Source organism: Hippopotamus amphibius, chromosome X, assembly GCF_030028045.1.
Source record: "Hippopotamus amphibius kiboko isolate mHipAmp2 chromosome X, mHipAmp2.hap2, whole genome shotgun sequence".
In the NCBI taxonomy this organism is placed as follows: domain Eukaryota; kingdom Metazoa; phylum Chordata; class Mammalia; order Artiodactyla; family Hippopotamidae; genus Hippopotamus; species Hippopotamus amphibius.
The window spans coordinates 77777379-77803712 of NC_080203.1; the positions used below are offsets into that span (position 1 = coordinate 77777379).

The 26334-nt window shown below is 44.8% G+C and overlaps 1 protein-coding gene across 7 annotated transcripts in view; it reads right to left on the reverse strand.

Moving 5' to 3' along the window:
- Positions 1 to 93: 93 nt before the first annotated feature.
- The window catches only part of EDA (ectodysplasin A), a 370278-nt gene continuing 344037 nt past the window's right edge, over positions 94 to 26334 (reverse strand). The window contains exons 3-8 of one of the 7 annotated variants that reach the window (XM_057718349.1): positions 15962 to 15985; positions 10933 to 11112; positions 9414 to 9448; positions 8427 to 8478; positions 5668 to 5783; positions 94 to 3840 (exon numbers count right to left, since the gene is read on the reverse strand). In XM_057718349.1, the coding sequence (XP_057574332.1) occupies positions 3589 to 3840; positions 5668 to 5783; positions 8427 to 8478; positions 9414 to 9448; positions 10933 to 11112; positions 15962 to 15985 (659 nt within the window). In that variant the 3' untranslated portion in view covers positions 94 to 3588. Of the gene's footprint in view, positions 3841 to 5659; positions 5793 to 8426; positions 8479 to 9413; positions 9449 to 10932; positions 11113 to 15961; positions 15986 to 26334 lie in introns of those variants that run through there. The other 6 variants (XM_057718348.1, XM_057718347.1, XM_057718346.1 and 3 more) reach the window with 6 other exon arrangements.

Below are 26334 nucleotides of genomic sequence, written 5' to 3' on the forward strand. Positions count from 1 at the left end.
CACAGTATCTCACACTGGGTGCTGACCCCCAAAGCAGCACTGGGCCTACTCCAGGCCAGCCTCAACACAAAGCCCACCCCCCACCCCAGCTGGAAGATTCCTAACTAAAGAAATGACATATCCCAACTCCACTTGGAGAGAGCCCTGAAGTGGATGACCAAAAACAAAACAAAACAAAACAAAACATCCAGTTCCTTCTTTGTGCTCACATGGCCTAGGGCAGCCTCCAGGCAGGGACAGGGCCTGAGGCAGTGCCAGGGTGGCCTCAGCACTCTCTGGTGTTGGGCCCATCCGGAGCCTTCCATCAGAGGCCGAAGCTGGGAGAGTGCCCTGGGGAAGGAAGCACCGTGACCAAGGCTGTGGCTATGCTTTTCCTGCCTGGCCAGGCTCCTGAAGGGGGCCAAGCACGTCCGGCCTTGAGTCTGTGGGTGGCAGAAAAAAGGGGGCTGCGTGGGACATGGACTGTTCCCCACTCTGCGGAGTCTGGAGGTTGGGGCTCCTTCACCGCGCGGGCAGGTCACCTTCCCTCTCTGGGCCTCACTTACCACATGATTAACATGGGGTAGAACGTAGGTTGGGCTAGATTCCCCCTGAGGGCCTCTCGGACTCTAGATTTCTCTGAATCTATTTGCATACACTCACACGTGGCTCAACGTCTTTGTTCACCTCCAAGGCTCCTAGCCCTTTACTGCGCATCAAAAGAAATTTGGCTCAGGATGGATGAAGGGGAAAATAAGGCAAAGATGACACTTTCCGAGGAGCCAGTGGCTGAGCAGCCCCCAACAGCTGCCTTTTGTGCCAGCTTTGGCCGTTGAAGCCGTAGCAGCTGGCAAAGCCCCCGCCACGCAATTCTCCTTCAAACCTGTGTCATCCGCGTGTTCACAAATGTTTCCATCCTATTCTCTGTGCTAGCCTTGGCCTTCTGGTAAAGCCACATTGACATAATTCCAAGGTGTGACTCTAGTTCCACATTCTCTTAAGAGTAAACTGCTTCAATAACTCTGCAGCAACCTCTTGCTTTCCCCATCACCCCTCTCCCTCCGGGGTTCCTTTTGAGGGGTCGCAATGAATAAAGGAGTCCTGTGGGCGCCCTATTTCCCCTCTAATCCCCTCCATATCTGGAGAATATGGTGGGTGTCAGAATGTCCTTTAGGGGCAAAATTAGGAAGCCTTTTCCTTCCCTCGTCTCACACCCTTTTGGCTTTAGAACCAGACCTCTCTCGGGTCTTCCCTGCATCCCTGAGAGATCCTGGTAGTACAGAGGTCTCTGTGGTATGGCAGAAAGAGATAAGGAGTCACTTAGGAACTGCAGGAAGCGGCCAGCTCCTGTAAACTGTCTGAAGGGTAACCAGAGGAAGCCCTGGTCCACAGTAGGGGCTCCATACACAATGATTATTTGGTTCATTGGGTGGATGGAAAAACAGGAGGGGCATCCATCCTGTGGGTACTGGAGGCCTGCTGCTTGGACATGGTACCAAGACGGTTCTTCTGAACACAAGAGCTCCAAGGCTGATGTTTGTTCCCCAAAGAGACAGACTAATCTTTTGCCCCAGAGCCCCTGGCAGCCAAGAGGCATTACCATCAAGGAATGAAAACAACCCTCTCTGGGTTTCTCCCTAGGTCCCTCAAGGATTTGGGGTCCATATTACCATTTGTATTGGTTCTCTCTGAATTCCAAATTTAACAAAATGCTGGGGCAGAACAGAATAGCTTTGCAATCAGACCTGGTTGAAAGCCCAGGTTTGTGACAAGCTGAGTGGGATCCTGGTCAAGGCACTTAACCTCTCTGAGCCTCATCTAAACAATGGGGTGGGCAATATTATCAAAGGAGATAAGAGAGAAAGCACTTTGCAAACTTTGAGGAGAGGTTCTCATCAGATCCTGCTGTAACTGAGCACTAAGGCACTTTATAGGAGCTGGGGCCAAACACGTCTCAAGTTTGCCTCACCTGAGGTGGCAAGGCTGTCACCAGCAACCAGACGATGGTGGCATGGCTCACCCGCCTCTTGCCCTGACCCTTGAAGGGCCAAGCAGTGTAGCTGCTTAGAAAGGAAAGGCACAACAGATAAATGGGTACCTGTTGGTCCTGGTAGATTTCAGCTGCCTGAAGGAGCTTATTCCCGCTCTCCTCAAAAGGAAACTTGTTTCAGAAGTAAGAGTAGCAGATTCTACAAGGCTGGCCCTCCCAGCTTTGGGCTAGACCCAGCACCTAGACTGGGCCCAGGCAGTTAGAAATAAGGCCCTTGAATGATCCCATCATATGATTCGACGGGAAGCTTGGGGTTGGGGGGAAGGTGTCTTTGGGCCTGACTAGAGGGCAGAGCCTCCTAGACGCTGCCGCCTCCTGAGCCTGGGTGCAGGGGAGCAGCACTGCAATCTATGGTCTCTGCTGTGCTGTGGTTTTCCGGAACCAGAGAGAAGAAAGGAGTGGGGTGGTTAGTAGGGCGTCGGCTGCTGTCCTTTCAGGCAAGGCTTGGGCTAATGACCACTTGGGTTGCAACACACTTGAAGAAAACCCTGTCCTATCCCCAGTTCTTGCCCTTTCTGGGTCAGGTAGAAAGGCTCTGCCTTGCCGATGCCCAGGGTCAGTCTAGGGTCTGGGAATTTTAGCAGGCTAGCATGGCAGCTGCCCAAACATTAGAATTTGAAGGAACTTCCAGAGGTCATCCAGTCCAACCCTTTGCCCCCAGACACAACTTGACTAGATGAATATTTGTGTCACTTAAAAAATGGAAAGTTCCTTTTGTGCCCAGTTAATCTAAAGAGTATCCCAGACTCACATACACACAGGTCCCAGGATAGGCACCTGTCTCAGACAGAGGTAGGCTCTGAGGAGGAAGAAAATGGGAGCTCTCGCCAGGCTGGGAAGGGGGCAGTTGGGCAGGAACCAGGGAGTTTTCTGAGCTTGGAGCACAGCTGTAAACAAAGTGAGAGACATGTGGCCCCAAGCATGGCCTCTGGTTCTATGCAGGAAGGTTTATGGCCATGCTCTGCAACTGCTCCAAGGGAAAGCAAACCTCCTGTCCCCAGAGCCCCACCAGCTCCTGGGACTCCACTCAGCGAGAGTGGGAAGACCGTCTGGCAGGCTTCTCCCTTGGTCTCTGCCGCAAGCACCTGCCTTTCCCTGCCTGCCCCTCTCCTAAGGCTGCAGTGCTCCCCTCCCGACCTACCGCTGTCCCCGTGCCCACCCTTCGAGGTCAGAGGCTCGCCCCACAGTCTGGGCTACACCTTTGCTATTTCTTGCCTGCTGCCAGAGCCCCTCACTTTAGTGCAACAAAATGACACCAGGGACCTCGAGGTTGAAGAGTCATGGCAGAAGCAGTCAACCCGGAGCCAAGGAGGAAGGTTCTGCTTCATGTCAACCCTGGGGCTCCATCAACTGTCCTGTTCACTTAGGGTCATTCTGGAAAGTCAAGCAGGCCGTATCATCCTGGAGTCACCGGGGAATAAATAGCACTGGGGCATTTTTCTCTGCGGCTGCCGCAGCCACACACCTCACTCCAGAGCAGCACTCAGAGATTCTGGGAGTCTCAGCTCCTTAACCTGGGGTAGGGGCACTGGCAGGGGCAAAATGGGGCTGGGGGGGATCTAGGATGCAGGGGCCTCGCCCAGCCTGATGGCCCCGAAGAAGGTGGTGTGCTTGCTCATGTTGATGGAGATGTCGGCGTGTACCATCTTCACGGCGATCTTCTGCCGCGCTTTGAGAAGGCAGACGCCCGCCGTGTAACAAGTGTTGTAGTTGGTTTTGCCCGTCTCGATGCTGCGGGTGCACTGTAGGAAGGGCTTCTCGTCCACCACCACCTCATAGCTGGCGAAGTCAGTGAAGTTGATGTAGTATACCTGGGGGATAGGCAACGAGAAAGGATTGGGGGCGCGCGGAAGGAGAGGGTGGGGCCCTCCCCGGTGACCAGCAGACGCGACCCGCTCACGCGAGCTGGCACTGCGCCTCGTGAAGGAGGCAGTGCCACCTGAAGGCGCACTAGTCGGCCAACAGGACAAGCGGGGCGACAGGCTTATTCGCTGTCCTGCCTCCACTTCTATTGGGCTCAGGGGGTTGAACAAACCTTTCCTTCAACAGCATACGGGTGGGAGACTCTGCCAGGGCCAGAACCACGCCTCATTCGCCCCTTTACCTCCCCTAGCGCCCCACCCCCGCCCCCGCCCTCCTTGGCACTGGCGTGAAGCACAGTTCTCCGCACACATTAGGTGCTCGATCAGTGCTACAGACACAAAGGACTACAAATCAGCTTCCGGTTTCCAGCCCCAGGGACTGTTTGCAGCTGAACTTGGAAGTCACTGATTCCCCAGAGAAGAAGGCGCAGGAACAACTTGCGGGCTCTTCAGGTCCCTCTGCTTGCAGCGCCCCTTCCCTGCAGCTGAATTTCTCTCACTGATTTTCCCAGTGCCCCTTGGCCCTCTTATCTGATAACCGAGGAAACAGATCCAGAGGGATGGAGAGCTATCAGTCACAAATGAGACAAAGAATGCGGAAGGACAAAACTAACTTTACTTTGTGGCCAGAAGGAAGTGCTAAGCTGTGTTCAGTGGCATGATGTCCAGGGATTTTCCCAGTTTGCGTGGGGTCCAAGGCCTGAGGCCACTCTGAATTCTATCCCAGGCCCAGAAAATTAATTTTTCTCTTCTTCACTACCCTTATCCATCATACCCCACTCCAAGGTCTGATCCCCACCCCCCACCAAATGGCACTTAGGACATGGGGATCGTACCCCTGGGGATTGGGACACTCATCGGTCACCCTAAATCACTTTGTGGAAGGCTGCTGCCACCACAGGCTGTTCGGGAGGCAGCAGTGTATTCAGGTGCCATACAGTTTCTTGAGTCAGGACCCAAGATTTGCCAGGATGCTCAGTGTGCTCAGCAAATGACGGTGAACCCACCTTCTCTGGCTACTCTCCTGAGAGACCCTTCTGCTGGCTTCATCGTCTTTCTGTCCATCCATCTGCTTGCCGCCCGCCCCACAGAAGCCCCAGCCTCAAGGCTCACCCACCCTCTAGCTCTGAGGAGCCACCCCACTGGAGACAAACAACAGGGGTGGAAGAGGATGGGCACTGGCCAACCTGGGAAGTGGGCCCTGGGCCAGGACAACGACAAAAACGGAGGGAGGAAAGGACTGCGAGAACAGCAGCAGGAAGGAGGCAAGAATGACAGAGAAGCAGAAAGGTAGAGAAACAAATGGGAGAAAGAAGAAGGAAAGACAGAAATCTTTTTGAGGTGGAGAGAAGGTCCGGGGCACATTCTTCATTATAAAGGCAGTGGTGTGGGGGGAAGGGGTTCTCAGCGGCCCTGGAACTGCCTTTCAAAGAATATACTGAGACAGAGTTCAAGTTTGGCAGTAGAACCAAACAGCTCAGCCGGGAAACTAGGGCCTGGGGCCCTGTAGGAGGGAATCAGATGGCAGGGTGTGGGCGGGGCCTCATTTCAGTTTTTCAATCATATCTAGCTAGGAAAAAACCCCAGACAGCCCCTTCTCTCTTTCCTCATTCCTTTCGACTCCCTCCCAGTGCGGTTCCCCGCCCGCCTCACCCCCAAGCAGGATGTTAGCCATTGGCTGGTCTGGGCTGGCTCCACAGTGCCCCTCTGTGGCCTGCACCGGATCTGCATTCTGGATATAAGAAGAGTTAGGCCTGAGACCGTACTCACTTCTACCTGACTATAGATGAAGTAGGTGCCGTCCACCAGTACCTCCAGCTCCCCACTGCGGGGGTGTAGCTTAAACACCTTGGGGTTCATGGTGATGCGAGACCAGTCATTGAGCACTCCACCTGAAAGATCTCAGTATGAGAGAGGGGCAGTCACTCAGTACATGTCAGAATTATCTGGGCAACAGACACAAGAAATGTGAAGCCATACACAATCCCTACCCCCATCCCAATACAACCTGGGTAGCCCAGGAGGCCAAAGCTTTAAGAACAGCATCTGGAAGCAGAGAAAGCAGTCTGTTTGTAAAGTGGCAGCCAGGCCTACGTGGGGCCCCTGGGGGTCTGCCTGTCCTTCTTCCTCTTTCCTTTCCTGACCCCTCTGTCTAGAAGGATCTTTAACCAACACCTTCTAGCTGGAATTGGCTGGGGGCGGGGGGGGGGAGGTTGGGTAAGAAGAGTGTGGGCACGCTGCCCTATTTTCTTTGTTGTTCTGGGGCCTGCACAAGCAAAATCCAGACACTGAGGGGCAGACTAGGTCTTACTATTCCATTTCATTTCACCAGCTGTAGCTCCTGAATCCCTCTCCTGTCTTATAGGTTCATGGGTTTTCTCCTTGTCCTTAAGAGATTCCTTTTTAATAGTTCCTCCATACCCACTCCTTTGTGGAAAGCCCCCCTGGGCCTCCAGGAAACCACTCAGCCCAAGGAATTGTCTACCTGGAGAACCTTAGGGATCAGAGGTGAGTCAGACTTCATGGCCGCCGGAGCAAGTGACCACCAGTAATAAGGCCCCATAGGGGAGAGGGATCTTTATGAGAGTGAGGGGTAGACTGTCACGCAGCACTAGAACCAGCCAAAGTGATGGAGAGGGTGTCTGGGCCCTGAGGCACCCCTGCAAAGCATTTGTCTCTCAGTAATACCCCATTTGGGGTGGATGGACAGTCACTCCACCTTGGCTGGATGGTGGGGGCCGGCATGTGAGGGAGGAGGAAAAACTTCCCTTTCCATCCTGCAACAAGGGGGATGTTCCTTCCTACCTCAAGAGGAGGGAGTCCAGGCCTAGGCAGCCTTTTCCCATCAAAACCATCCATTCTTCATCCATTCACTCATCAGAAGATATGTTTTGAAAGTTCATCCTTGGCTAGTCTCAGGAAGTTTGCCTGAGGTGTGAGGAAACTGGCCTTCTGAAAATGGTGCCCATCTTCCCTTGAGGTGATAAGCGCATGGGATAGGAGTTTGGGGGAGATGCCCCGGCTCTGCCCCTCATAGAGGACCGCTTTGCATAACATCTTCCTACCCCTGACCCCCTCACTCTTGCTTCTGCTGGAACTAAGGATCAGCATAAACCACTACTGGGGATTGGCCCGGAGGGGTTGGAACCAGTCTTGTTATGTGGTGGGAGCAAAATCAGTAGCTTCTGGCACAGAGTAAACACTGAGGCCACCCATCCAGACACCCAAACAGATCTATTTCCCACCTGTCTCACTCCTCCCTGAACAGATGGTGATCATGGCCCACCCAGGGCCCTGGGGCCCAAGGCACCTGGCCCCGGCAGGGCCACTTGGGTTTTGGTGCCATTCTGTTCCTACTTATATGTCTAAGGCAATTAAGTCAGGCATCCAGGTGGCAGTCCAGGATGTAGCCAAGCCCAATCATTAAGAAAGCGGAGCACAGCCAGCTCAAGACTGACTGGGCTCTTAGAAGCTGTCCCCCTGCAGCAGGTTTCTGAACCTTCATTTACTGTTTTGTACTCACAGCCCCTCCCTTCTACTCTAAGCTCTGTAAGCATCTGGCATCTTGGCTGACTTGCTGCTTCCCGAGGCTCCTGGGGGTTCATGCATTTTAGGCTTTGTGCACCCTGGGGACTGGACATTATTTCAAAGCGCTGTTCTTTAATGAATGTTCATGTCTCTTTGGGGAGGAAAATGAAGCTAATCATTTAGTGGAGTAAACACCCACATCTCTGAAGCAGCATAGTGCAGTGGAGAGAGTCAGACAGACGTGGTTTTGAATCCCAGCTCCTACACTTAATAGAAATCTTGGGCCAGTTAATTAACCTCTCTGAGCTTCAGCTTCTGTCTCTGTAAAAAGGAGCTAATGCCTACCTTTGGCGTGAGGATCAAATCAAATCAAAGACAAAGAAAGTATATTGAAAACTCTAAAGTGCCATGCAAATATAAGGCAGTAGGTTTAGTATGGTGTTGTCCAATCTCTCTGGTACTCTGTTTCCCCACCTTTTAAATGCAGGGATTACACTACATTAGGATTTTTTAACCTCCTTAAATCCACCCCCATTTTTTATAGACACTAGCATCTCATACTCCCTGGAGAGTCTAACATGCCCCCTACTTCCCTGAGAGAAATGCCTCCTCCACCCATTTTCTGTGTAGACCCATCAGACAAGAAGATTCGATTTCATGTCGTTCTACTTTCTCAATTTGCATTGTGAAAATGTTGATCAAACTACATACTTCCCCGGGGTGACTCTGATTCAGCCTCCACCTCCCAAGAATCCCTGGTTTAGACAATGTCTCAAGTCCCTTTCAGCTTCCTCATCAGTGATTCTAAATGTCATTTGTAGTAATTGGTCTTAAGGGCAAGCAATTACTCAGAACAGCCAGCAGAGGGCAAAAGGGAGTAGAGAATAGCCCCTAGTGTCAAGGGTAACTCAGGGGCCTGGGAGGAGCTAGGCTGGGTGATTATTTGAAGGCTGGGGTAAGGGAGAGGAGAAACTCTTCTTAGGGAGAGAGCCTACTTTGACTCTTACCATTCTTGACTTGGATCGCGGACCCTTGGCCCTGTAGATGTACCACAGCTGGCTGGGAGGATGAGAAGGACAGAGAGAGTAGTCACTGTGAGAAACGGCTACTTGCTCAGCCACCAGTTGCCAGGATGCCACCTCTGGTTTCTAGGCTTCATTTGTATCCCAATTCTGATCCCTCTCCCCTGTCTTGGGATGCAAGTGGCCACATTATCTACTAGACGGTAATATGATTTTGTAGTTCTGCCACTTCATAGCTGCGTGACCTCAGCCAAATTAATGCCTCTGAGCCTCATTTCCCTAACTGTGAAATGGGGATTATGACAATCTCTGTCTGGCCTCTCTCGCAGGGATGTCTGAGAATCAACTGAGGTGACGAATACAAAATGCCCTGCAAGCCATCCAGCACTATGCGGCTGTGTAGATTGATCGCCGTGGCCAAACAGCTGTAGTGAGGGAGGCTGAGATGAGACAAGGGGAGGCAGTGGAACCTGCCAATAGAGATGGATCAGGAAGCTCAGAGACTAGGGAGGAGCCCTTCAGGCCATGATGACAGAAGCCCAGGCTGGGCTTGACCTGGAGCTGCTTGGCTGATTTTCAAGGACATACCTTAAACTTTTAAGCTGCTGATGTCAGGTGGTGTGAGTGCTGACAAGGTGTCAGGGGTGGCTGGGGAGGCGGAGGCCCAGGTGAATGGGCCTGACTGGCAGCTCATGTTGGCTGACTATTGGGCTTGGCTATGGTGACCCTCTGTTTCCTGGGGAATGGGGAAAAATGGCCATGGCAAGACTCAGTTCCCTTGCTAAAGGCAGGCCCTGGGGCAAAGCTTCTCTATTCATAGAGATGGGAGGGGGCTATGAGTGAAACACCTCAGAACCTCCAGGGTCTCTTCGCAAAATAAATCCTCAGCAAATTTAATAGGGAGCAAACTCGAGGGTGGCTCTAGCCTGTGGCCTTCCCTCCTCTCCAGCAAGAGAGCAATTCCCAGCCAACCTGGTTTTCTCGAGGTCCAGCTTTATCAGCAGCACCTGCAAAATAGGACAGGCCAGTCAGAGGGCGTGCTCTATTTCCTTTTCTCCTCAGCTAGGCAGCCAGTGGAACTGAGATTTTGCTCCCTGTAGCCAAGCCCCATCTGAGCGTTATTTTCCAGGGCTCAGAACTGGAGTGTGGGATGTGGGGCACTGGGGAAGGAGAGGACACCCCTTCCTTCTCTTACTTGTCCCCAGTCTGCATCTTCAATGGGCCCAGCACCCAGCAGGGAAACTGGCCTCTTGCCAACGCTGGCCCAAGGCAAGTGCCACCGAGTACCCATGGAGACAAAGGAGAGTGTGTTCCTGCCACCATGTGACCCCGAGACGATGGTGCTTGTTTCTTTAGCCTTTTGCTCCCTTTCTATTAATTTTCTTCCTAGAGTGCATTGCCATTTATAAATATCTTGCTTCTTTCATTGTCTGTCTCTTCCTATAGGACATAAATTCCACGAGAACAGGGACCACTTATCAATATATCTCTTGCACATAGAAAGTGCTCAATTAATATTTGTGGAAAGATTGGATGGAAAAAAAGTCCCTAACTGAGTCTCTTGGGGCCACAGTGACACTGATTAGCCCTGTTTGAACTAGGAGTCAAAGAATCTGAGTCTTGTGGCAGTATTCTTGGACCCAGAAAAATCAGCTGTAAAGAGTCCATTTCTGTAAAGCCCCAAGATACAAGATGGGAGAAGGAGAAGGAAATAACAACTGACCTAAGCCCAGGCAGTCTGACTCCTGTCAGCTCCAATTAGGCAGGTTTGGATCTGCAACTATACCTTTTGAATGCCCTTCTGGGCCCAAGGGGAAAGATGCAAAGAGATTAAATGCTATTCAAATGGGCAACATGCTGGGGGAAGGATGCAGTGCAACAAGCACTTGGTTCCTCAACAGGTTGGTCTTGGTGCCTGTGTCTACTTCTTCCACACCCTGAGTGACTCAAAAGTTTTCAGCTCCTTGACTGCCACTGACTACTTGTCTACCTCTGTGGGAAAGGCATTTCAGAGTTCGTGTGAGGAGTCTTCTCTAGGGCTTGTCATTCTGTCCAGTCACCAACATTCCTCCTCATAGCCTATTTCTAATCAAACATCAGTATGTGAAGCTGGATGCGGGAATCAGAGCAGACCAAATCCATCCACCGTGGGAACTCTGGTGAACACTTAGGGCCTCTGTCTCTGGCTCATGAGTTTACTGGCCCCCTAACAGGGAGGCCTACAGTCAGAGAGGGCTTATGATGGAAGAGTTGAGATAGATCAAGAACAGATGTCTCTTCCTTGACAGGTTGGTATAAACAAGAAGTTAGAGCAGGACAGACCCTACTGGCTTGTTCAATTCCTAGCTCTCCACTGAGCTACTAGGAGACCTGCATTTTTTACTGCACACCAGTGCACACCACCATTTGAAACTGCTCTTGGGATAACCCCTCTTGCTCTATTAGAGAACTTTTAAGGAGCCTAGGAGGGTGGAGAGATGGAAGAACTCACCAGAAGGTCCTTGGAGACCAGGGGGTCCTTGAGGACCAGGAGGACCTGGAGGGCCAGGTGGTCCCATAACAGTTGTTCCTGGAATTCCAGGAATCCCTGGAATCCCCGGGGGTCCTTGGGGTCCTGGAGGTCCTGGAGGTCCTGGGGGGCCGTTGGGCCCAGGAGGTCCTGCCTTCTTTCCTGAAAGACAAGATTAGGTATTACATTTGTAGTTATTGACTGAGAATGTACTGTCAGGAGTTCCACAGCCTTCTAATGACAAAAAGTTGGCCCTCTGGGTATTCCTGCTCTTAAAGAGGTGAATACTTTTATCACACATGACACACACACACACACACGCACACACACACACACACTCCCTACCCTGTTTCATGAATAATCATTTACAGTCTGGGTTTGAAGATATACTGGCCCTCAAGGAACTCAGTCTTGTGGGGAAACAGACACAGTCACAGGATAGTAGAAGTGCTGCATTAGTGGTAGGGACAAAATGCTGGAGAGATCAGGGAAGGCTTCAAAAAGGAGGTTACAGCTTGGCTAAGTCCAAAGGATCAGAATTATCAAATGGCTAGACCTATGGGTCACTTTTTAGAATCGAGAACTGGGCTATTGTTGAAGAGTGTGCCTTTCACGTTTACTGTCCAGGCCTGACCTTAGGAAGAATATCAGCTCCAGGAAGGTTTCTTATAGGAGTCAAGATGTACAGGGACTTGGGCTTGGGATGGAGGTGGGAATGTGGGACTGGAAGGAGTTTGGGAGATGAGAGGTGGAAGGGGAAGGGAAAGGAGGGGAGGGGAGAGAAGAGGAGAGGAGAGAGAGAGGGAGGGAGGGCTCAAGCGACATAAGGAAATAAGAGGCGGTGGAGAGCAGAGAGAGCTGAGCTGAGGAGGAAGCAGCAGGCAGGTTTTTGCTTTCTCAGCTGACCTCTCTAAACCCTATTTTTAAAGATCTCAGGGAGAGGAAATTCTGCAAACTCCCTTGGTAACATGTTTCAATGTTTACCACCCCCTCACTGTTAGGAAGTTCTTCTGTATATTGAACTGAAATTCCTCCTGTGGCAGGTTAAGCTCTTATTCTATTGTTTGTATAGACAGAGAAGAACAGTTGCCATCATACACACAATAGCCCCCACGTGCTCAAAGACAATAAGTCACCTATCAACCTCTATTTTTATAGGCTAAATAATTTGGCTTCCCAGAGTCTTTTCTCAGAGGCCCTATTCTTGAATGTATCAATCAAGCCACCACCAGATCCTCCCCGTTTCCTCCTCGCTATCCTTTCAGAGAAGTCTCAGCCTTCCTATTCCATATTCCTGTCCTTCCCACATTCCCACCAGAATGTAGCTGCGTTCACCGAGTCATAACTGTGGTCTTGAACCCAAACCTCCAGTTCCTCCTGTTTCCCTCCTCTGCTCTGTGCAGTCCAATTCAAGCACTGCAGGTGGTCACAGGTGGGTGGCTGCTTCCTCTCTTCCCCGCTTTTTCACAATGTTGTGGAAGTCTCAGGAATGGGAGCCTTTCCCGACTTCATCACGGTGTCTTCACCAGTGATACTTTCTTCCTTTTTAAATATAACCCTGTCAAGTCTCACTTAAATACCTCCTTCCTGACTCTGCCTCCCAGCTCCCTGGACTCTCAGGCGGGAGAATCCCGTTCTGATTTATCAGGTCCTCTTTTAAGAAGAATGCGGTGTGCTCAAGAAACCCAATTCCCATGGCAACGCCACTCAAGAGATCAGTTGTCCACGTCTGACCACATCTGCATTTGCAATGAAACAACAGGGTCATTGTGGGGCCCCTTCCCCAGGGAGGAAAGTAAGGAAGGTCCAGAGAGCTTCTCTCCCAAGGAGAGACAGGAGTTTTAGTGTTTTCCCTGCACTTAGCAGCAAAAGATTGAATCTGCCCAGTTTCGAGATCTAGTCAATTTTAAGATGCTGAACAGGAAAGCCATCTCCCTTCAGATTTGGGCAACTTCCAAGTCAGGCTTATTCAGCGCCCAAGTTTCAATTCCAGCTAGTGTAGTGGAAAAAACAGGGAATCTGTAGTCAGGAGATAAGGCTGTAAGCCTCAGCTCTGCCACGGATGTATACTTTGGGCAAATCCCTTCCTCTCCCTGAGCCTTAGTTTCTCCATCAGTGAAGCGAGGAGCTTGGCCTCGATGATTTCTCTAAGTTTCCTCCCAAGACTGAGGATCCATAAGGAGGATTGACTTACCCCTGGCAGTCAGGAAACTTCCCTAGCCTGGTTATAAAGTCTGCTTCTCTCTCATTCTTCTCTGGGTCGCACAGACACAGGGGATGGTGCATAATAGGCTGTCCCCTGTCCCAGAATGTCCGAGTCTAACAGTGATTTTTGAGCTAGAGGAGGTTCTGTGGGTAGTATGAATTTTAGTGTCAAGCCTGTGAGTCTCCTGGGATTGTTAATGTAATTTTGGAAGCATTAGAGCCAGAAACTCCTCCAGTGAAAGAGAATAATGGTGGCAGTGTAAACAGAGAATGTTCACTTATGAATAATGCTAGAAGGTATCTGCAAAAAAGCTCCTGCTGGGATTTAGTTCTGCAGCAGGTCCTCTTTGCCCCTCTGCAGCTAGGTTTGGGCAAGTGTGCTTCTCATCCTTGCATCCTTACAGAAACTTGGCCCAGAGAGGAGCATGTACAAAATGACTCCTGGACCAAGAGGATGACTTTAGAGTATTGCATTCCTTCTCTGGATTCCCTTACTCTAACGGGGCACCTCACGATACAAAAGCCCAGAGACTTTTGTACTTATGAAGTTACCCTGTGTAGTCTTAGATGAAAGAATACATACGTTCTTTTAGTTAAGGTCAAGTTGCTGAAAGAATGAACTTTTATAAAAGCGAGAGGGTGAGAGCATGTGAGCGAGAGAGACAGGGACAGAGACAGAGACAGAGAGACAGAGTTATGGGAGGGGGAAAATTCCATTAAAGGATGGAAATTAAAAACAACTCATTTTACCTCTTCAGGCATGTGCCTATTCACTGTGTCCAAGGAAATCTGTATTAAATGGCTTCTAATCGCTTTCAGCCAAGGCAAATGTTTAAGGCCTATGTGCATTCTCCTCCCAATACTGGCTCACATGTACGGTAGCAGTGCCTGGCAGCCATCTGAGTCACTGCCAGAGGCATTGGGATGTCTTGAGTCTGTAATTCCAAAGCTTCTTACCCAGACAACTGCCTTCTATTACCACCAGCAAGTGTGTTCTCTCGGTGCTCACCCTTTGGGTGACACCGCAACTGTGTACTGTTCCCAACCACACACATGCCCTACATTTGGGTAAATCACTAGCCTACTTGCTGTTCCCCTAGACATGTTCTTCCGTGCCTCTGAGAGATTTCAGTATGTAGTTCCCTTTGCTGGAATGTTCTTCCCCTTCTTTTTTCCTTATCCTTCAAAGTTCAGTTGAGATAATGTTTTCTCTGAGATGTGGAGAACTACTTGCTCTTTCTCTGTGCTCCCCCAGCACCCTGCTCATGCTTCTATGACAGCATTTTTTAAAATACTGTACTGCAATTATTTGTGTGTGTTTCCATGATTCCAACTACACTGGAAGATTTTGGAGGGCAGGAACCATTTTTCTTTATTTCTGTATCTCTATTCTTGACAAAATACAAGATGCTTATTCACTGTCCAGTGAATGAGCGAGTGGAAAAAAAAACCCTAGTAGCTGTCATTAGAAAGTGCTCTCAAGTCTACCTACTAAGAAAGAAAGGAAGTCATCCCTGGGCTTGTGTTAGGAGCAGAGGGTGTCCTTGTCCAGGCCAGGGGAGCTTTCTAGGTTTGTTAACATTTCTGTCTTAAAGGGATGTGACAAGAATGGAAAACTACATGCTTGAAAGTCAAATTTACTTTCTTAAAAGACAGAATAGCTTGGTGGGTGCCCAGACCCCACAGAGAAAGGTTTCCTCACTGACTCCAGTTCTCTGGCTGTTTCCCAATTTTGCTCAGCTCAGGTCCTCAGGGGCCAGGCCATTTCTCAGCTTCTTTCCAACAGGGACACAGGTTTCCCATGTGGGCCATGGCACTTCAAGCTATCAGAGTACCCTAGTACTCATATAAGTGGCAGGAGGCAGCTGAAGCCAGTCTTTTGGGCTGAGTCTGGGGTTGATATCTACTCTGTAACGCTCCACAAATGTTAACAGACAGAATCATTTCACTTGGAACAATTTAATGAAAAATCATGAATTTCACTCTATTTTCCTCCCAGGTCAGAATACGGAAACAAATAGGGACTTAAAACTGGTTTCGTGGTTGGTTCTTTTAATCCTAAGGAGTGGGTCATATTGCCTGGGCCTGTCTTTTGGAACCTGTTCTGTCTTTGGGTTCTCCTCTTCAAGCAGGCAAGCACTCGTACAAACTCGTGGGCTATTCCCATTGCAAGTACACTGGAGGCTTATAGACCCAACAATGGCACAGTGGATCCACTCAACTAGAAGTTTCTTGCAAAAGACCAAAAGATTAGGATACTACTACAGCCGAGTTTTTCCATCACAGGGAAAATGATATTGAAACCCCAGAGCAGGAAATACCTTCTCTATCTGAAAAATGAGAGGGATAGCTTTTAGGCCAAAAAAGAGGGTACTGACATCTCTCAGGAAGTAGTATACCTAGTCTCTAGAAGCGGTCTCAGGACTTCATTCATACCTGGTCATTGATTTGATAAAGGTGGCAGGGGGAAAGGAGAAAGGAGAAGGGCAGGGGAAAGAGTAAGGAAGAATGAAGGAAAGGGATGTAAATGAACTGTACGGAAGAGGGAGCAAGAAAGAAAAGCAAAAACAATTTTCACGTGTTGCTAGGAAGCAATTCTATCTTTCATGGATCATCACTGAAAAATGATATATATTTCTTATTCCTTGGAAGCTACAATACTCAAGAAGATCACACGCAATTGAGTAAAATAATGGACAGCCAGCGGTGAAAGAATATAATATAAACATCCTTCTCCATTGATTTTTTTCTTCTAATTTTAGAAAACACATGACAGCAATTTTGTAAAATCAGGAACTTGACTTACCCTTTTTCTTGTTTTTAACTGGACCTATTAAAAAGAGAAAATGGAAAATTAAGTCACTGGAAATTAACAGAAAGTGTCTGTTCTTCAAGACAGTCACAGGAGGACCCCCCAAGACACTGCAAATTTGCAGGATCCCCAAGCCAAGGGTCAGGTAATTGGCAAGGTATCTCCCAACTATCAAACCTCCCCAATCTGTCTCTGACTAATGTAACAATAAAGTTACAAGGAAGATTCTTCCCTAGGAAGAGAAATCTTTCAGGCTTAGTCTTTGGAGTGAGGGAATGGGTACTTCTCCATAAAGATGAAATGCCCGCAAACGCAGAACTCAACAACCTTAGGACGGCATTCCATGAATTATGCAAGTCCTGAGATTGAAGAGTCACGCATTCAGGTCAGGAACTGATGTGAAGTGTCATGTGTTGAAGCTGGAAGGAAAAAAGGGTCATTTTCATGGAAGGAGCAGAGGAGCGGCAGTTTACTTCTTAGTTATTTCCTTATCATTATTTAAATTGTTAGTTATTAAAACAGTGCAACCATAATACATTCATGTGAGGGCCACATGCACCCCCCCCACTGTAATTTACCATGAGTTAACAGACACTTTAAAAGAAGTGTCAACAGTTTCATTGACAATGAAACCACAAGCATTTTCTGGGGAATTACTTCTAAAGAAAACACTTTTAATCAATTGAGGGCACTCAGAAAACCCAAGGCTTTTCTCATGTAGTTAGGTAACAACCACTCCTCAGAACACACAGTTCAGGTGTCTCCCAGGCATGCAGGCATGTTTTTCCCTACTGGCGACTCAATTCACTTCATTCTGTAGGTGGATTTGATTTTCTTTAGATGCAGGTATTTAAAATCTGTTTCAAAGTCCCATGAAGACCCTACTGGACAACATTAAACCCCTCTCAGTGCCCTCAGGAGCTCACAAAAAGAACACCAAGTATTTGCATATTGTTTTATAGACTATAAAATCTATTTCCATCATCTATCATCTCATTTTATTCTGGCAACAAGCCTGGAATGATCTTTACCTATAAGAGCAGGCTTTATCAAAGATTCTGTTTGAGCAGACTCAATCGAAAGTCAGTAAAGTCTCTAACTTGGAGGGTTGCCCTTGTGGCCATCAGAGCTTGCACAGGTCCCTTGAAATCCAATGTCTGTGTAGAGCCCCCTGACAAACTAATTTCACGTGCAACAGTAGGTATTATTATGCACAGGGGATGTTTATGGTTGGGTTTAGCAACCTGCTGCACTTAAGGTCATGATCTTCCATTCTTTTATCCTCATTTTTTCTCTTTCTCTCCTCCCAGTTCTTGGTCGTCTTTCTTTACTGCCTATCTTTTATGTTTTTAACAGCATTGAGAGTTCTGAGAATGTACACAGAGGTTCTGACAAGGAAGCACAGCTACACAGATACGACTGACTAAGAGGCAGCCCGAGAAGGGCCACCTCCTTGAACAAGAAAGCTATTTGGGGAAGGATTTACACAGAAAGGCTTAACCCCATCAATCAGCTACCAGCCAACCAGTTGGCCACCTCAGCCTGGGAGAGCAATGAGATGACATCCATTGCAGCCACTGACCTCATAGACAGATTATGTTAGCCCTGGCCAAGTTTCTGACTGTTTCAGCTGGTTAAAGGGTTAGTACAATTATTACATCAGACTTCAAAGCAGGTTTTGAGGAAATCAGACAGACGATCACCATGCAACCATTCCTTATTGAGCATGCCTATGAAAGGAAGCACAGTAAATAATGAAACATAACTCTATCCTCACAGAACTTACAGTTGAATAGGAAAGTACTAAAGTGGGGAGACTTAAGGAATTAAATTGGCTAGTTAAGGAAAAAAAATTCCTAGAGGAAGTTTGACCTATATCTACAAGGGGAAAGAGGGAAAGGGAAGTTAAGAATTTTTTTGTTAACTTTCATTATTTTTATACCAGAAATACTTACTCATTATACATACTTAAATGCATGCATGCATACGTACATAGAAAAGGGGAGCAGAAAGGAAAAAAAAAGCTTAAAAAAGCTACTCACCAATAACTACTATTAACATTTTATGCGTATCTAGAAATGTCCTATGCATATAAATATGTATTTTTACAAATGGGATCAAATAAAAATGTTGTTTGATAACTTTCTTCTATGTCAATAACTGCATTTCTACATTATCATTTTAAATTTGGATACACCAGCATTATATAGGTAACTCTTTATATTTTTTTGCTCGTTCTTTCATGATTTCATTTTTTATAATTTAAATCTTTAATTAATCTGATATACAGTGTGAGGTAAGGCGCTAACTAAAATTTTTACTTTATTTTCCAAAATGGCCATGGCATGGAAACTGCTGAGAGTAACAGCGGCTCAAAGCCCTATCTTCCACTTCTTCTTGTGTCACAGAAGGGCTCCCAGAAACCTTCTATCTACTCAGTGGATATTTGGCATATCCCTCAGAAAAAAATGAGGATGAAAAGTATAGACAAGATTATCCTTAGATTGTATCACACTTCCCACAGGTGCTAGTGAGTACATTATCTCAGCAGTATAGGAGTTCCTTCTTGTTCTAATATAGCTCACCATGGCCAGTAAATAATTCTTATAAGTTCTGATATGGTCATCTAAGCCCTGGTTCTATATCCACCATTCTCATTTCTTTTGCTTGAGGCCATTCTGGTTTTCCATCTTCTAGAGAGAAAATACTGCGGAGCTACAACTATCCCATATTAGATATGAGCACCTTGACCTAGAGCAAAAGCAATAAACTCTGCTGAGTTCTATACCTTTTTAGATATATTGACTTATTTTCTGTATATGCTCCAGAACCTTTTTCATACCTACGCACAGCACTACCACTTTCACATGCCTCTTTCTGTGGTAACAGGCTACATTTCTCTATCATTCTAATATCCTCTATTTGTAACCATCATGCTTTCTGCAGGCAAAGCCCACAAATACATCAGAGTATGATAGACAGCTGTGCAGTCCCTGGGACTGCTTTTATAGGAGTAAATTTGAGATCTGACAGGCTTTGATCAATGTGGGCAGGCTATTTGCTATCTGATATTAAGAAAAGGAGGTCTTGTAACAGCATCAGGGCCATGGAAGTCAGTCCTAGCCAGAGTCTGGTCCTGACTCAATCACAAACTGACCATAAGGCAAGTGGACCATATTCTTCCGATTCGTCATCTTCTAAATTAAGGAATACTTTGTACACTTTGTGTCTATTCAAGCCTAGGGTTCTGATGAAGATAAATGACATCATAACTAAAGCTAACGTGTATTGAATATATATGAGCCATGCACTGTGCTAGATGCTTTACATATCTCATTTAGGTCTTATAACAATCCAGCAAAGTAGGTATTATTATGCTTATTTTATAGATGAAGAGATGGATTAAATAAATTGTACAAAGTCATACAGCCTGTACATATTTTGAGATAAGCTGAAACTTCAGAAAGATTCGTGTTTTTCTAGATGTGTTTTGAAAATTAAAAACTAAATGTATATACTTCCAATTTCTGGTTTCACGTGTCAAGTGCTTGGAAGCCATCACTCCCATACTCACAATAAGAAAAAAGCTGAACAAACTTAAAATCACTTCTTAGATCCATCAGAGAACTGAGGTCACAAGGCTGCTGGGAAACTGCTGTTCTGTAAGATGGAGAGATAGACCGGTGAATACAGAGACTCACAGCTGACTAGAAGTAGAAGCCTGTAGCTGAAGCCAGTATCAGTAAGAACACTTTAAAATTGTACTTGTCAGATTGCTAGATGCTCAGTGTGGACTAGCTCAAGGGCTAAAAATCCCCAGTAGGCCTAGTTTAGGGTGTTCTCCACACTTTGATGCATTTTACCCTCAAGAGCACTACCAGGTTCTCACAGTGAAGACTGGAGAAAAAGTCACTTGTCTTTCTAGCAAGGGGAGAGGAAAAATAGCTGTTTTGAAATATATCCAGACCTCTCTATTCTCTTTAACGAAGCCTGCCCTGAAGAAATACTTTTATCAGAGCCTAACTGGTGTTTTACCAGAGCTGAAGTGACCTGGGGGGACAGGAAATACCCAACTCAGGCACACTGAAAGATTGAGACCTAATCATAAGACTAATGAATGCTTCCGCTCTACTCATACTTTATCACCACATTAACAGCACTCCTATATAATAACAGGGGATTACAACTAAAAACATTACAAGTCTCAGACCCTACTTAAGAAGTTTCCAGAGACACCCAAAGACCACATGAAGAGACTAAAACAATAACAATGGAGACAATTTTAGCCTCTGACACCACAGTTACAGCAAACAGTAAACACAGTATAACTCCTAGTCAGATGAACACAAAACCTTACACTACTGGCCTACCTACCTCAGTTACGTTTACCCAGTACATTATGTCTGGCCTTCAGCCAAAAATTACAAGGCATATTAAAAGGCTAAAAATACAGTCTGGAGAGACAAACCAAGCATCAGAACCAGACTCAGAAATGAAAGAGGAGATATTACAACTGATACCACAGAAATACAAATGATCATAAGAGACTACACTTATGTGCCAACAATTTGGACAACCTAGAAGAAATGGATGAATTCCTAGAAATATGCAACCTACTAAGACTGAATAATGATAACATACAAAATCTGAACAGACTGATTACTAGAAGGAAATTAAATCACTCGTCAAAAACCTACCAACATACAAAAGTCCAGGAACAGAAGGCTTCACTGGTGAATTCTACCAAACATTCAAAGATGAATAGCTATCCTTCTCAAACTCTTCTAAACAATTGAAGAAGAAGGAACTCTTCCAAACTCATTTTATGAGGCCAGCATTACCCTGATACCCAAGTCACATGAGGATGCCATAAGAAAAAAAAATACAAGCCAATATTCCTTACAAACATAGATGCAAAAATCCTCAACAAAATATTAGGAAACCAATCAACAACACATTAAAAAGATCATATACACCATGATCAAGTGAGAATTATTCCAGGAATACAAGGATGATTCAACATTTGCAAATTAGTCAATGTGATACACCACCTTACCAAAATGAGGTATAAAAATCATGTGATCATCTCAATAGATGAAGAAAAAGCATTTGACAAAATTCAACCTCCCTTTACGATAAAAACTCTCAAAAAGTGTGCTACCTCAACTTAATAAAGCATATTTGACAAGCTGACAGCTAACTTCATACTCAATGGCAAAAAGCTGGAAGTTTTCCTCTAAGATCAGGAACAAGACAAGGATGGCCACTCTTGCTACTTTTATTCAACACAGTATTGGAAGTCTTAGCCACAGTAATTAGGCAGAAAAAAGGCATCCAAATTGGAAAGGAGGAAGCAAAACTATCACTATTTATAGATGATATGATATGATATATAGAAAAGTCTAAAGACTCCATTAAAAAACTGTTAGAACTAATAAAGATGTGGGATACAAAAATCAACACACAAAAATCACTTCTGTTTCTATACATTAATAATGAATTATTAGAAAGAGAAATTAAGAAAGTTCCATTTACAATTGCACTAAAAAGAATAAAATATCTAAAAATAAGTTAAACCAAGGAGGTGGTGACTCACTCAGAAGGCTCAGATGATGGTTAGCATTTTTTAGCAATAAAGTATTTTTTAACTTAAAAAACCCCAAGGAGGTGAAAGACCTGTATAGTGAAAACTATAAGACATTAATGAAAGAAAATGAAGAAACAAATAAATAGAAAGATATTCCATGCTGATGGATTGGAAGAATTAATATTGTTAAAATGTCCATACTGCCCAGAGCAATATAAGATTCAATGCAATCTCTATCAAAATTTCAATGGCACTTTTTTTTCACAGAAAAAGAACAAGCAATCTCAAAATTTGTATGGAACCATAGAAAACTCCAAAAAGCAAAAGCCATCTTGAGAAAAAAGAAAAAAGCTAGAGGCATCATACTCCCTGATTTCAAACTGTATTGCAAAATTATAGTAATCAAAACAGTAGGGTATTGCATAACAATAGACACATAGATCAATGGAACAGAATAGAGAGCCTAGAAAGAAACCCACATATATATGGTCAGTTAATTTATGACAATGGAGCCAAGAAAATACAATGGGAAAAGGATACCTCTTCAATAAATGGTGTTGGTATAACTGAACAATCACATTCAAAAGAATGAAACCAGAGCACTATCTTATCCCATACCCAAAAATCAACTCAAAATGGATTAAAGACTTGAAAGCCTGAAACCAGAAAACTTCTAGAAGAAAACATAGGTAGTAAGCTACTTGACATAAGTCTTGGTGATAATTTCTTGAATCTGACACCAAAAGCAAAAGAAACAAAAGCAAAAATAAACAAGTGGGACTACATAAAGCTAAAAGGCTTCTACACAATAAAGGAAACCATCAATAAAATGAAAAGGTAACATATTGAATGGGAGATAATATTTTGAAATCATATATCTGATAAGGGGCTAACACCCCAAATATATGAAGAACTCATCCAACTCAATTGCAAAATACACAAACAACCCAATTTAAAAATGGGCAGGAGATCTTAGACATTTTTTTCCCCAAAGAAGATATCCAGATGGCCAACCAGTACATGAAAATATGCTCTACATCATTAATTATCAGAGAAATGCAAATCAAAACCACAACAAGATTCCACCTCACACTTGTTAGAATAGCTGTTATCAAAAAGACAAGAAATAACAGGTGTTGGCAAGGATGTGGAGAAAAGGGAAACTTTGTGCACTGTTGATGGGAGTGTAAATTGGTGCAGCCACTATAAAAAAAAGTATGGAGGTCTCTCGAGAGATTAAAAATAGAACTACCCATTAACCCAGCAATTCCACTCTTGGGTATTTATCAGAAGAAAAAGAAAACACACACACATACACACAAACACACATATATACACATACATATATACACACCCCCATGTTCATTGGAGCATTATTGACAATAGACAAGATGTGGAAACAACCTAAGTGTCCATCAATAGATGAATGGATAAAGATGATGTGGTATAACATACACAATGGAATATTACTCAGCCATAAAAAAGAATGGATTCTTGTCATTTGCAACAACATGGATGGACCTTGAGGGCATTATTCTAAGTGAAGTGTCAGACAGAGAAAGTCAAATATCATATGATCTCTCTTACATGCAGAATTTTTAAAAATAGATAAATAAACAAACCAAGCTCATAGATACAGAGAACAGATTGGTGGTGGTGGGTGGGGGGGTTAGGAGAAATGGGTGAACTTTTTTTTAAGTTTAAATAAATTGAATTAAAAATAAATAAAAGTTGGGGACTTCCTAGGTGGTGCAGTGGTTAAGAGTCCGCCTGCCAATGCAGGGGACATGGGTTCCAGCCCTGCTCTGGGAGGATCCCACATGCAGCGGAGCAACTAGGCCCGTGCGACACAGCTGTTGGGCCTATGCTCTGGAGCCACTGAGCCACGGCTGTTGAGCCCATGTGCCACAACTACTGAAGCCTACATGCCTAGGGCCCATGCTCCGCAACAAGAGAGGCCACTACAGTGAGGAGCCTCCACGCCACAATGAAGAGTAGCCCCCACTCTCAGCAACTAGAGAAAGCCCGTGTGCAGCAACGAAGACCCAATGCAGCCAATAAATATATAAAATAAATAAATAAATAAATAAAGTTAAAATAAATAAAAAATAAATTTGGTTATAAAAAAAACACCTAAAACAGAAAACAACCCACTGTAAAAGAATGCTTTTGATGGTAAAAAATTAGTGAGCTTGAAGATGTCAATAGAAACTTTATACATGAAATGCAAGATCAAAAAATGAAAAAATGCAACAGAATATCCAAAGATTGTGGTACAATTACAAATGGGGTTAAATACACATAATGAGAATGCCAGGAGAAGAAAGGGAGGAAGGAACAAAGGAAATATTTAAAGTAATATCATCAAATAAGAGTTTTCTAAAAGTAATGATAGACATCAAACCTCAGATCCAGGAAGCTCAGAGAATATCATGTAGGACAAATACCAAAAAGTTGACCCCTAGGCATATCATATTCAAACAGCAGAAAATCAAAGAATAAAGATGCAGATGTAGAGAATGGACTTGAGGACATAAAGGGGAAGCTGGGATGAAGTGAGAGAGTAGCACTGACATATATACACTACCAAATGTAAAATAGACAGCTAGTGGGAAGCTGCGGCATAACACAGGGAGATCAACTCAATGATGGGTGATGACTTAGAGGGGCAGGACAGGGAGGGTGGGAAGGAGTCACGGGAGGGAGGGGATATGGGGATATATGTATAACTATAGCTGATTCACTTTGTTGTACAGCAGAAACTGGCACAACAGTGTAAAGCAATTTACTCCAATAAAGAGCTAAAAAATAAAAAAAATCAAACACAAAGAGACAATCTTTAAAGAAGCCATAGAGGGGTAAAAGGATAAAAATTACATTGGCTTCTCTTCAGAAAACATTCAAGCAAGAAGAGAGGGCAGTGAAATATTTAAAGTCTTAAAAGAAAAAAACACCAAGCTAGAATTCTGTGTCCAGCAAAATTATTCCTCAAAAATGAAGTTGAGGGGACTTCCCTTTGTGGTCCAGTGGTAAAGAATCTGTCCTGCAATGCAGGGGAGACAGGTTCAATCCCTGGTCGGGGAATTAGGACCCCACATGCTTCAGGGCAACTAAGCCTGTGCACCACACCTACTGAATCCATGTGCCACAACTACAGAGCCTGCAGGCCTCAACTAGGAAGCCCGTGTGCCGCAAACTACACAGCCAACACACCCTGGAGCCTGTGTGCCACAACTACAGAGCCCACACACCCTGGAGCCCACATGCCACAAGTACAGAAAAGAAAACCTTCATGCCACGATTAGAGAGAAGCTCATGTGCCACAACTAGAGAGAAGCTCGCATTCCACAACTAGAGAGAAGCCCATGTGCTGCAGCGAAGAACGCGCATGCTGTATTGAAGACCCAACATAGCAAAAAATAAAAATAAACAAATAAAGAAAATAAAAAATATATATTTAAAAAATGAAGTTGAGACAAAAACTCTCTCAGACAAACAAAAATTGATTGAATTTGTTACCAAGAGACCTGCCTTATAAGAAATGCTAAAAGAAGTTCTTCAGAAAAGGAAAATGATATAGGTCAGAAACTTGGATCTACATAAAGAAAGGAAGAGCATTAGAGAAAGAATTCATAAAAGTAAAATCAAATCTTTTATTTGACTTATTCTTAATTGATTTAATAGATAATAGTTTACTCAAAATAATAATAGCAAAGATGTATTCAGTGATTATAGCTTATGGATAAGTAAAACAAATGACAGAAATGCTATAAGGGATGCGGGCAGGAATTGGGAATACTTTGCAATAAGGTACTTGCACTATCTGTGAAGTGGTACAATGTTACTTGAAAGCAAACTTGGATAAGTCATAAATGTATAATTCAAACTCTAGGGCAACCACCAAATTTTTTTTAAAAGTATAATTGATATAAGAGGAAAGAAAGTGGAATCAAATAAAATGCTCGATTAAAACCAGAGAAGGCAGAAAAAGAGTAGAAGACAGAAAAAAAAAAAACAAAGAAATGGACAATGAATAGAAAACAGTTACAAATATAGTAGATATTAATGCAAGTATATCAATAATCACTTTAAATGTGAATAATATAAATACACCAGTTAAAAGACAGAACCTGTCATAGCAGATAAAAAAAACAATAACCAACTATGTGTTGTCTGTAAGAAACACACTTTAAATATAAAGACAAAGGTAGATTAAAAGTAAAGGGATGGTGAGAGATATACCATGCTAACACTAATCAAAAGCAACCTAATTTCAGACAAAGCTGACTTCAGAGGAAGGATAATGATCAGGAATGAAGAGAGGCATTGCATAGTGATAGAGGAGGGGTCAACTCTCTAAGACATAAGATCCTTTAATGTGTATGTGCCTAACAACAGAGTGTCACAAACTTGAGGCAAAATGTGATGAATCTACTATTATATTGAATAGTTAGAGACTTCAACATCCCTTGATCAGTAATTGAAACATCTAGCAGGCATAAAATCAGTAAGGATATATTGAGCTGAATAACACCATCAATCAACCAGATCTAATTGACATTTATAAAATACTTCATCCAACAATAGCAGGATATACAGTCTTCTCAAGTTCACATGGAACATTCACTAAGATAAACATTATGTGTCATAAAATATACCTTAGCAAATTTAAAAGCATAGATATCATACAAACTATACTCTCACATTACAATGGAAAAACTAGAAATCAATAACAAAGTAGCTGGAAAATCAAATATATCACAACAGGAAAAAGAGCTAA